This window comes from Populus nigra, chromosome 7 (assembly GCF_951802175.1).
Source record: "Populus nigra chromosome 7, ddPopNigr1.1, whole genome shotgun sequence".
Classification (NCBI taxonomy): domain Eukaryota; kingdom Viridiplantae; phylum Streptophyta; class Magnoliopsida; order Malpighiales; family Salicaceae; genus Populus; species Populus nigra.
In genome coordinates, this window is record NC_084858.1 from 11,657,319 (window position 1) to 11,669,724 (window position 12,406).

General features: G+C 31.7%; 1 protein-coding gene across 1 annotated transcript; it reads right to left on the reverse strand.

The window, feature by feature from the left end:
• Window positions 1-382: 382 nt before the first annotated feature.
• On the reverse strand, window positions 383-7,193 carry LOC133699717 (pescadillo homolog). Its single transcript, XM_062123105.1, has 13 exons — window positions 7,036-7,193; window positions 6,879-6,964; window positions 6,539-6,787; window positions 6,335-6,460; window positions 6,089-6,173; window positions 5,894-6,004; window positions 5,271-5,364; window positions 4,823-5,109; window positions 4,131-4,238; window positions 3,827-3,948; window positions 3,125-3,344; window positions 1,882-2,088; window positions 383-665 (listed from the first exon to the last, which is right to left on the reverse strand). Exons 1-13 carry the CDS (start codon window positions 7,066-7,068, stop codon window positions 588-590), a joined length of 1,806 nt encoding a protein of 601 aa, XP_061979089.1. The 5' UTR covers window positions 7,069-7,193; the 3' UTR covers window positions 383-587.
• Between the last annotated feature and the right edge of the window lie 5,213 nt (window positions 7,194-12,406).

Consider the following 12,406-nt stretch of genomic DNA (forward strand, 5'->3'; position numbering starts at 1 on the left):
AAAAAGTTGAGCTAGCTAAAACAGCCCAAAATGATTTTTTTTTTTTTTTTTTGTCTACTTGGCAATGAGCAGGCCCCATGGCTTCTAGCCGGATGAACTCCTGATCAACTTTACCTTCCATCTGCTAGAGAATAATCTTGTCGCGCACCATTCATTTGCCACTCTCAATCCAGCTCAACCACAACACTACAAGCTATAGAATTTGATTCAAATTTGTGAGGAACATATTCGGTAATTCACTCTTAAATTGGTAAAGGAAACTGATTAACTAATTGGTTGTGTTAACCCAGGGACGCAAAGGCTTGTTTAACCCCTTATTTCCAATTAATTAGAAGTAAACCAAAGCATCGGCCAAGCATAGGATTACTGATGAGCAAGTGAATAAGAAAAAGGCGCTAAATATTTAGATTTTACATTTTTTAGCTGATTTAAGCACCCTTGGTTTCTTTATAAAAACAAATGATGTAATGTATATTGGGGCAGTTCAAGTTTTACACTTCTCAAGTCAAATTTACTAGCTAACAAAACTTCAAGTAACAAAATCCACCGACCCTTCAATTGTGCCCGCATTCACAAGCCAGCACCCTTCAATTTTCTGAGCTTTTCAGCTTCTTCTTCCGCTCCTTCAGCTTGCTAATGCGAGCAGTGTTCCGTTCCTTTCTTTTCTGAAAAAATAATGGGAAGAAATACATCAATGAACGAGACTTCATATTTCTCATGTTGTCATCTTGTAAGATAAATGCAGATAGCATGTGAAGACTTGAAAAACAGAAGTTTCTCCTACAAAACAAAGCTTCCTTGACCAACTGATATTTTCAAATCCCTATTAACTATTAAATCATTCTCCCACCTTATAACAGTACTCATCCAATAGTAAGTTTGTTTGAAACAGCAGACTTTTTAAGTGAAGGAAACGAAAATCACAAAAAAAGCCATTCAGAGAACATGATTCCAGAGAATGTCCACCAGACCAAAGAAAAATAGCATCACCAGGAAAAAAAAACTTACAGAAAATCCAAAATAGCAATCTTATTATAAATGTCAACTATAGGAGAATTCAATCACAAGAATACTAATAGGAACTTGTTGATCACCATGGTGCCAGAAGTTATGCCACTGGCCACCATGATCTAGAGTAAACAAATGTATTCTCTAATAGTAAAATCAAGATCAAAGCTTGCATGATAGACTGCAATTGATAATAAAAAAATAATAATGCATGCCAAGGGGCAGAGACAAGTGCTAATTTGTAACCCAACTGAATCTTAGAAATGTAGTTAAATACTAATCAGGTATAAACGTTTTTTGCATGTGTTTTATTAATTGACCACAACAAAATATTTCCAGAGCTGAAAGATTGGCATTTCCAATGTCCAATCCCAAATTACATTTACATTCTAAGAACACTCGTCAATCAACATTGACATTTTCCATTTATTTTGTCATTTTGTACCGTCGCCTACAAAACTTTAATGTCTTCCAGTGTCTCTCTTTCCCATGCTCTTAAATTATCTTAGATTTAGACCTTACTTTTTCTGTCAAATGCATCAACATTTAGTTACAACATTTTGACTCAAGACTTGATGTGCTCCTATCACAAGATTGGTCATCATTTGTTTAGAGAATGTGTAGCTTCAACGTTCCAGGTTTTGCAATTTTTTTCCTTATTTTCCAATCTTTTGTCAAGTTTAATTACTTTACTTGTGAAACTTCAAATTATATTTACTGGGTTTATATGAATATAAGAAGGTGGTTCATCAAGTTACAATCTTCAGTAATGTGATTGATCATTTAATGACACCAAGAAAAAATTCTTGGCTGCTCCATACAAGGCTACGTCAAGAAATAACTAGAGTAGAACAGGTGATTAATTAAAGTTACCTCAATAGCTTCCAGAAGGCCCCTCTTTTTACGTGACATCCCTAATTTTGACATTGTGTCAATGTCCTCAGCAATCTGTTTCGGATCAGGGACAGACTCTTCACTAGCCTTTGCATCCTCTTCAGAGCCCTGCTTGCTTTTCTTCATGACTGCACCCTGAAGTTCCCTTTGTAGCTCTTCATGGTACTGCTTCTCAAGAGTCGCCATCTGCCATTCAAAATGGGGTTATGTCAAATCCATGCAGTGCAAAAGGACATGTGCTAATGGAGGGGGAAGGGGTAAGAGAGAACAAAACTGGATCTGCAAATAGCATTCACTCAGAAAAATGAAAAACAGGAACCAAATGTGAACACATCACTTTCTAACTAAAATTTCCTGCTGTGTAAGTTCCTCCAGCCTAATATGTGGCAGACTTTTATGCTGCCAGGTGTTAGATGTCATTAATAAATTAAATACAACTATTCTCCGCAATAATATTGTAAGACGCCTTAAAAAACAATGGTAGGGCTTTTCCTCTCTTCTCACCATCTCATAACAAAAGAAGAGGAGAAAACTCCTACTTCCAATACTCCACAAAATGGAAAACTTGAATTTCTCTTCGACCAACTATAGCAGAGTGCTTCATGTCTCGCGACAACACAATTGAAATCAAATACTCCAGATTTTGTCAATTAAAAGCACCAAATAATAAGTTTCAATTTTCCACCACAAACAAATGCCAAGCATGATGATTAGTAGACCCATTAATCTATGTCTATCCAAGAACAAATTGATAAATTCATCAGAACGAGCATTGCTACCTCTTATATCAAGAAAATGGTATTGTACCAAGAAGCCTTGTTTTGAAAGCCCACTTGAAAGTAAGATTGACAAGCATGTCACCTCTGATATTTCATACCAAAACCTCACAAACAACTAAGTGCACAAGCAAGTTGCCCTGCTCTATTATGGGCAATCAATTTATTAACTATGTCTAGCACAGATTGTTTTATAGAAATGGTGCAAGGGGTGGTTCCTTCAAGACATAAAGGAATAAGTTACAGTGTCACTATATCGTTCACGTTATAAATAAAATAGGAAACATAAGATGCTTCCACACACCAGCTGACAACAGATCCAACACCAATTGAACCTGGAATGTAGATTTTTGGCACATTTAAGGCAGCAGGAAATCTTTCCTCCTTGATACAATATCAAAGTTGTCCACTGGGCTACTACTTCAACTATTCAACAAAGTACATACCTTTTTCTTTGTCTTCACAGCCTCATTAGCCTCTGCTCGACTAATATAACCTTCAACCAACAAATTTTGAGGATCATCTAAATCTTCCTTTCCTACTCCAGGCATGGGAAGGACTTCATTTTTGGCAGCAGCCTGCAAGCGTTTGATAGTCTCTGCATAATCAGGAATATAGCCTTCTGCATCATTATCAACAAAAGGCGACAGGTGCGGGGGAGGAATCCTGTTAGCAGAACAATCACGTCAAAAAAAAGTCATAATTTTTACATTAAAAGCAGAGACTAAGCATCAATCCCTTATAAATGCAATCTATAATAGAAGAATTGTGTCTTCAGTAGCAACAAATGTGGATCCCTGCAACAAGTTCTATTTGTGACATGATAGAAATGCAATCAATTACAGAACATAGCAGCTGAATGCTGCTTGTCACTCTATAATAGTGCATAAGATCAAATAAAAGGGAAGTGGACACGCTTAAACAAAGGAAAAGGATTTCAGACTGTTTTTCCCTTGTTTAAGTGTCTCCACTTGAACAAGGGAAAAGAAGTGATCCTTGTGAAATATGATATCCACACAATCAATATTGCAGAACATAGGAACTGAATGCTGCTTGTCACTCTATAATAGTGCATAAGATCAAATAATAGGGAAGTGAACACACTTAAACAAAGGAAAAGCATTTCAGACTGTTTTTCCAAAAATTACCTTCCCACCATATAAGCTTCAGTTGGCAATATGATCCGTGCATTAATGCAATCGTAAATCCACTGTGGCTGAACATATTCTCTCGAAAGGTATTTATGACCTTGGGTTGGCCTGTCAACAATCTTTAAAAAGGAAAACATTGAAATTAGGAACTTGAAACTCATGTCCATAAAACATTGAAGTGAAAGTATGCACGCATGAATGTGGATGCTTCTAAGCATTAGCAACGGGTAGGCCTGTCCATGTGCATGTGCTAGTGTTGTAAGTGTATGCGGCACCCTTGGTATAGGAAAAAATAACAAACCTGATGAGTAATGCTCTGGTCAGATTCCTTATATGGAGCAGCTTCCCCGTCCCAAGAAACAACGCCACCAAAAGCAGGAATTACAAAGAGCAATGATTCTCTAGGAACCTGAAAATAGAAACAATTGATATGCCATGAGCACAAGACCCAGGGATTATCACAATACCAATCCATTTGAATGAAGAAACAGTAACCAACAATCACACAATGAATAAGGAATTATCATTCAGATCTGTATAAACAACCTCATACATGGCCAAACTATCATGATTAAGTAAATATGTTTCCACAAAACAATGTCTGTTCCTTGACACCTAGGTTCCACAACTTTAAAAATATGTAAATGTACACCCGTGTTTTACAGGAATAGCCATCCTCCGCTGTTTATTTAACATGACCTTGAACAAAAGTGAAACAAAATAAAAGGTATACAATGTAATAACTGGTTGATATTTTAAAACAGAAACTTAAGAACTGCAATTGAGCAAAGATTCGAGTGCTTAGAAATTATACACTACAAACAGATGGAGAGCCTAGATTTGAGCGAGGACAATCAGAGTATTGAAATTAGCATAAGTAAAACTGTCAAAAAATGTATGAAACATGTATGTTCTGAAAATAGGACATTACATAATGCTGCCCTATCAACAATAAAACATAGTATGATTGTAGCAATGAACAATCCATCTCACCTCGCGACCCAAGAAGAATTTCATATTCTTAAAGAGCCTCTTGCACTCCTTTGTATCTTGATCATCTTCATTTTCAAACTCAGCATTTTCCATCAGGTGCATCAATGCACCGGGTTCGTTGGAAGGAAGTTGATGCTGAAGTTGAGCAAGCCTTAGTTCAGACTCATCAGCCTGCATCTCCTTCTCCTGACCCTCTAGTTGCTGTGATGTAGATGAACTAGCAGCTGTGGGTTCCAAGGTGGAGGTTCTGGAGTTAGAAACAATGTATCTTGACAGCGCATAGAGATCTGCAGAATCAATAGCAGTTCATGATATGTTAAGTACACAAAAGAAACTGAAGCCATAGAGCATGGCATGCAAAAAACATTATTAACAGATAAATAACACAAAATTGGCATCACATAACAGAACATGGAAATTTCTCCCTACATGAAAAGACAAGGCATACCTGATGCTAAAGCTTCCAGCTGAGGATCAAGAATGGGTGGATACTTCACATTTATGGAATGATAGAGCCTAAAATTGACAAATCCAAGGAGAGTCTGCACCCAAATAAATAATAAGTAATCGCAGGAAAAGATGGCAAGCTAAGAAAAAGCAATGTTATCCACAAAACAGTACTAAGTTAAATCATCAGCTAATTTCCAAAGTTTGAGACATCAAAGGTTGATCAACAATGGGATTTAGCTTGTCTCTTATTCCTAGCACAGTGGGCACCTTCAGCTTCTTTTGGTTTATGAGACATCCATCTGAAGGGGGGTACAAGGTTGTTACTTGTACAATGTTTTCATTAATTTCACAAGCTGAGCCATGAAAATGTGACTTTAGCTAGCCAAAACTTTTAACCTTTCTTGCTGTATGAAAAAACCATGTGAAAAAGCGAATGCATCCTTATACACAGAGGGTTTCAGTTGATGTTCTTTTTGTTTCAATAAGCTTATTTAATGTCATATTAATCCTCCTATTGATACGGTCTAAAGTTAACAAACAAAGGATACCAAATGCAAAACAATCAAGGAGACAAAATATAAAATAGAAATTAGTGAAACCCTGCATTCATAAAAGTCCCACCTCATAAAACTCCAAAAAGGTTAACATAACACTGAAGTTGACATCATCTGGCAAAACTTGTTGCATTGCATGAGGAGTTAACCAAGTGATCTTTTGACCCTCAATCTCAGCCTACAGAGTTTACAAGAACAACTAGTAAGGAGGACATGATGCACAATCACAGATTCATCAAAACGCAAGAAGAATCTTGTATACCTGATAATATATGCCCTTTACGGAAATGAAAACCTTCCTCAATTTATAAGTACGGGAAACATAAGCTTGCCATTCATGACTCAATCTAGCGAAAACAGAAGATTGAAAATCAGATTGAAACATGCATGAACTGTGAATACAATGATGGAGTATTCTTTTAATGGGTATCCAAAACAATTATAAACTCAGACCTCTGAATTCCTACCTAATCGTTTAAAAAACAAAAAAAGGGAGGGCAAATATTACCTCCTACAATTATGTATGAGTTCCACATCAATTTTTGCCCTCTCTACAGCAGGTAATGCTGCAAAAAGATGCACCATGGTTAAACAATCATCCAAGTCTCTCAGCGCATCAACAAACTTAGGAAACCTGCAACCAAAAACATAAACACGTCAAAAACAGTAAAACATTTAGCATCCAGGAAGCAAGCATGCAGAATTCACGAACCTTTCTCTAACAAGCCTGTCTAGCTTGTAAGTGGGTTCCCGAGTTCGAAGAAGCGTGGCAAGATCAGCGTTCTTCTTGGCCTCAGCTTTCTTTATCTTCTTCTGGTAAGCCCTTATGTCTCTAAACTTGTCGAGTAACGGTTCATGTTGAAGGAAAGCAACATCCTTGACATGATAATAAGTATGATTATTTCCCTTGAACTTCTTCTTTGGCTCTCGAGGGAATATACCTTTTAGAATGCTTAACCTCCTGCAGTTTTTTTTCCAAATCAATCCTTACTTTAATTTTACAACCAAGATTTATTACATTTGATATTTATTTTAAAAAAAAACATATTTACCGGAAAAAACCTAGCGTGACTTGGAGCTGCTTAATAGCTTGAGACCTGGTAACGTATCTGGCAGCGTTGCCTTCCTTCTTCTTACCCTGCAATGGAAAATGGTTAAATTAATATAGGTAGATTGCTAAGTGTCAAGTTTAGGGAGTTATGTACTAACCGGAGGTCTGTAATGCTTTTTCCTTGCAACCATGGTTTTGCAGACAGACAAAGCTTGAGCTTAGCGGAGGCGAGGAGGAGGAGGGGGCTGCTGCTAGGGTTTTTGTGTGCGTAAATGAAGAGGAAAGTCTTGTCTAGGGTTTAATGGACTTCGGGTCTTATCAGGTAGCGTGAAGTGGGCCGGCTTAGCTATAGTTTTTAAACCCACTCTCATAATTATATTATAAATTTTTTAAAAATTATTTTTTAAATTTTTTTATATTTATCTATCATTAAAACAAATTGATTAACAAAAAATATTTTTTAATTAAAAAAAATTAACTTGATTTTCAGAAAAGTTTTTTTTTTATTTTATACAAAAAACACTTTCTGAAAGTGTGAAAAATTTAAAAATATCATATTATTTGCTGATTATATCAAATTTGTTCCTCAAATTTTTTATTGCTATATATATATATATATATATATATATATATATTGTTTTGAATATTTTTTTTTCAATTTCATCCTTTAGAATTTGATTTTTATATGAACTTTGGTCTTTATTTTTATAATTGTTATTTGTTTTTCCCTTATTATTTTTTCATTAAACTTTTTTGTCTATCAAATGTGGTCCTCATTCTTTTGATTATTACTTATTTTATTTGAAATAATTTATGAAATGGTAATTATTATTATTTTAATTTCTTCATATTTTAATATTTTATTTGTTAGATTTGATCTCTATTATTTTGATTATTATTTATTTTATTTGAGATAATTTATGGAATTATATTTTTTTTCAATTTCATTCTCATTCAACTTTTTAATTTGTAAGATTTGGTCCTCGTTATTTTAATAAACTTGAAAAAAATAAAACATTAATAAGTCATTTTCCAGTTTATTTTCTATAATATAACCAAATACTAGAAAGTGTTTTCCAACTTATTTTTCATTACACTACCAAACATCGGAAAATAATTCACTTTTCTGGAATTCACTTTCCAAAAAGAAACTACTTTTCAGCAAACAAACAGAGCCTTATTCGAATTCAAATAAATTATAATTAACTCTGATATATATTGAATTATATATCCCAAATCAATCAAGATATTGTTGTTAAAATCATAAATTAATTTTTTTTTATTGAGGATAACATAATCTAAAACTTTAAAAAAATTATTTTCATATTTATGTGCTTGATTTTAGTCTTTTAATATTTAATATTATATGAAGTTATTTTTGTATAAGTATTTATATTATTCTATCTTTCTCCTAATTTGTTAATCATGTCACATTTACCACGAAGATTATGAAACTTAATTAGTCTTTCTCAAGTTTTAAAAAATAATAGAATTTATCAGTGCTGTGTTATTTTTTAATTGATTAACTTTTCAACATGTGTCTTTCATTATTCAAATTAATAATCACTTTAATAAAGAATATTCTCAATGAAAACAAAACAAGAAAAAAGGTGTTTCCATATAAAAATCATCATATAGATCTTCTTACAGTTAAAGATACATGGATTTATCAAATATTGTCTTAATTTTTGACATTATTGTATAAAGAAAATGAAAGAAAGAAAAACTTTTTCCTTAATTTTAGTATTTAGAGATAATTTTTCAGGCATCTAACTTTTGTAGTCACCATGTGTGAACCCTTGAAAAATGAAGGGAAAAAATTAAAAAAAAAAATTGGAACAATAAAATGGCTCTTTGAATTAGTGGAAAAGAAATTAATGAGGTGCTTTGAATAATGAAACAAGAAATTTAAAAATTTAGCGCAAAAATCACTTAGTAAACAATTTTATGCTATCGAGTATAATTTTCAATCTGATTGTTGGATGATAATGCAATTTTACAAAAAGTCTTAAAACATATTATTTTATATCGGGGTAAAATTTTAGGACGATCAGAATTCGGGAGGACTGCAAACAAAATAAAAATTGTAGAATAGAAGCAGAAGGTGCTTATTAAGGACAAAATGTTCTTTTTTGCTTAAAATAAAACAACTCAGCCTCTTCTTCATTCTTATAGTTGTGGTTCTGGAAAGAAAAGGAGATAAGGATAAAAAGGATAAAGAAAAGCAAATTAGCCAAAAACCTAGAGAGAGAAGGCTTAGATTAGACAAAAATCAAAGGTCAGGAAGTGTGAGACCCTAAACAACTTAGCGAGCAAAAAATTAAGAGTGAAATGGTGGTGGGGGCGGGGGGAGGTTCGGGTGGGGGGGCAATAAACTCAAGATAAGAAGGAAATAGTTAGAGGAGTGGATAAATGTAAATGGGTTGATATTTGAAGTTCGAATAGTGCTGGGTAACTAGTTTTAAGTTTAATTAAACAAGTTTAAAAAAAAGAAATTGAGATTTATGCATAATAGTTGAGTTATTGAGTATAATTTGAGGTAAATGTGGAAGTGTTGTTGTGGCATGCAAATAAGATGTAAAAGGTTGTGAATGGGGTAAAATATTGGATAATAGAAGGAAGAAAATGGTGTTGTTCTTTAATGCTAAGTGGGTGGCCAACTTTGGAGAAAAATGATGGAATTATACACCAAGAATATGTCTGTAAATCATGTGAAATTATTATGCATTGAGGTGTTGTATGGTGGATTTAAATGAATTTAATGAATTGGATTAGTGATTACTTGAAATAAATGCAATGGAATTTTTAAACAAGTAAAAAAATAGTTAGAATAATATGAGTGGGGTTAATTGATTCTTAGAATGTTGTAATTAATAATGTTACTATCTACATAACATAACAATGGTTGTTTTGAATGGTGTGAAGTCAAATAGAAATGTTTAATAGTTTGTAAATCCATAGCCAAAACTGGACAGTTTTGTCCCTTACATTCCAAAGAACATTAGAGCAAGAAAATGATAAAGTTTAGGATGGATTATATCCAGGGATGTTAGCTTTACAACGGGATTGGCCTAGCTTAATTTGGAGTTCTAGAACTCCATATAGAGGTTAAAATCTGAGAGGAGGTCAAGTTGGAAACTATACTGACAGTTTCGAGAAACTTCAATAATGGGTAGTTTAGGTGCATTAATGACAGAATCGGGTTTCCCTTCCTTTAATGAAGATGCAATTTTGTATCTTAACTTTTAAAGGAATCAAGCCATGTTCGAAATGAAATTCTATAATCTTGGTTATGATTTTAATGAAGAACAGTATTCGTGAATGATTAAGTAAAGTTGGCAAGAAATTGACTAGCTTCTCTTTAGTTTATAAGTTGTTCTTAATACAAGACCGAAGTAGAAAAAGGTGATAAGAATGAAATTTTTACATGCAAGTGTGTGTATGTGCGCGCGTAGTATAAAAATATCTATCTTGTTAAGTGAATTGAGAGAAGGATTGAATAGAAAAAAATTGAAATTAAAAATTTGTTGAAACTTGAATGATAAATAATGAAATCATTAAAAGAAATCAACATAGATTATTATTATATGAAATTTGCACTAAATAAAAAATAATATGATATACATGTTTGTTGGTATAGGAAAGGTCATAAGAGTTGTACGACAGCAAGGCAGTACCGGTAAAGTATCAACTGCATGTAGGTACCTTTGCTTATTAATTTGGTAAAAAATTATGTTAAATTCTGTGTTATCTTTATATTTTTATGCAAAAGAGATAGAATGTGCATAATGTTACGAATGAAGAAAATCATGAAAAAAAGAAGAAGAAAGGAATGTTCGATAAGTAATTTAGTTATGGAAACTAAAACTCGGTTTGGCTTTTGGACGTAAATTGCTATTAATTATGTGAATAGGTTGTCATCTAGATAAGTAATATATATATATATATATATATATATATATATATATATATATATATATATATATATAATTATTAATCATGGACATAGACTGCTATTAAATAAGATATGTATATATATTTAAAAGGAAACTCTGCAGAAATGTATTTTTTATATAAAAAAATTAACTCTAAATTTCAAAAATCATGTTAACATATAATTGAGTTGTATTAGATATTTGGGTTGTTACACCATACACCAATCCCCAACCGCAAACTACCCTTTTTTATTTGTATAAACTATATATCTCATGAGTTTAGTAACAAAAATATTTTTTATTTTTAAAAAAGTTTCAAAATATTTTTTTCAAGTAAGAAGACTGAAATAATATGTTCAAATTATATTATTTTTTGTTTAGAAAAAAAAAAAGCAAATTGAAAACCATGTTCAATAAAAACCTATTTTCTAGGATATTTTTTTACGTTTTGACATAGACAAATATTTTATTATTATATTAAGGTTATTGTCCATTATTTATTTGTTATTTTTAGAGAAAATATTATAAATAAAGATAAATGGTACATGGATTTTATTATAACTCTAAACACATATTATTGTGGATTGTGATTATCTTTCAAATGAAACTCATCAATTAACAATTTAATGAGATATTTAATATTACATACCAAGCATACACTATTAATTGCATGTTCAATTTTTATATCTTGAAACAAACTATACACCATTAATTCACAAACAAATTCTCTGAAGATATCCACTTATTTTTGTTTTATGAATTTATAATCTATAATGAAAATTAAACCTATAATAATGCATGAAAATAAAAAAATGATTTTTTTATGTAGCAGACTTAAAATTTAGAATTATGATTTTTACTCATGGTTCTTATAATTACAAAATATATGTATACTATTTTTTATATCTAATTATAAGCATATGGTTCATGCTGGTGATAAATTGATTAATATAATTGAAAAATGACAATCCAAAATGAATTAGTGTTTGAACTAATTCATGTGTTAAAGATGCTAAAAGAATATGAACATGTAAAATCCTATTAGATAATAGTGTATTTTATAGTTGGATGCTTCATGTCAAGAAAGGTGATCATTTTCTCTATTGTTTTATATCTTATATTTTTGCGTGCTTTTAACTAAATATCTCATACTTACTTGTCTAATCATCTAGTGTATTTTGAACAACAATTTTAAGTCTTTAACTTAATTATTCTTTGTTTAGTTTATAATTCTTTGTAAAAACTAGATAATTTTAAGGAATAATGTCAAAATTCTTTTAAATCAATGAAATCTCCTATCTTTAGAGACTAACATCAAAATTTTTGTTAAAATTTTAAAATTAACAAAATTTTCTATTTTTAGGAATTAACGTTAATTTTTTTGTTAAAATCCATAAATCAATGAAATCTCTTATTCTCAGGGAATAACATAAAAATTTTCTTTTCAAGAGTCAAAATCTATGAAATCTCCTAATTTAAGGGTTAACATCAAATTTATTAACTTGTCTTATATTCATAGGGATTGATGTCATTTTTCAAAAATAAATTATTAATAAGTTTAGAAATAAATTTTAACAATTAATGGCATGCGTAG

Coding starts and splice junctions, on each gene's coding strand:
- LOC133699717 (XM_062123105.1), bottom strand. CDS start 7,068: ATGGTTGCAAGGAAAAAGCATTACAGACCTCCG. Junction 6,965..7,035: donor AAAAGCATTACAGACCTCCG/GTTAGTACATAA, acceptor TTTCCATTGCAG/GGTAAGAAGAAGGAAGGCAA. Junction 6,005..6,088: donor TAAAGGGCATATATTATCAG/GTATACAAGATT, acceptor TAAACTCTGTAG/GCTGAGATTGAGGGTCAAAA.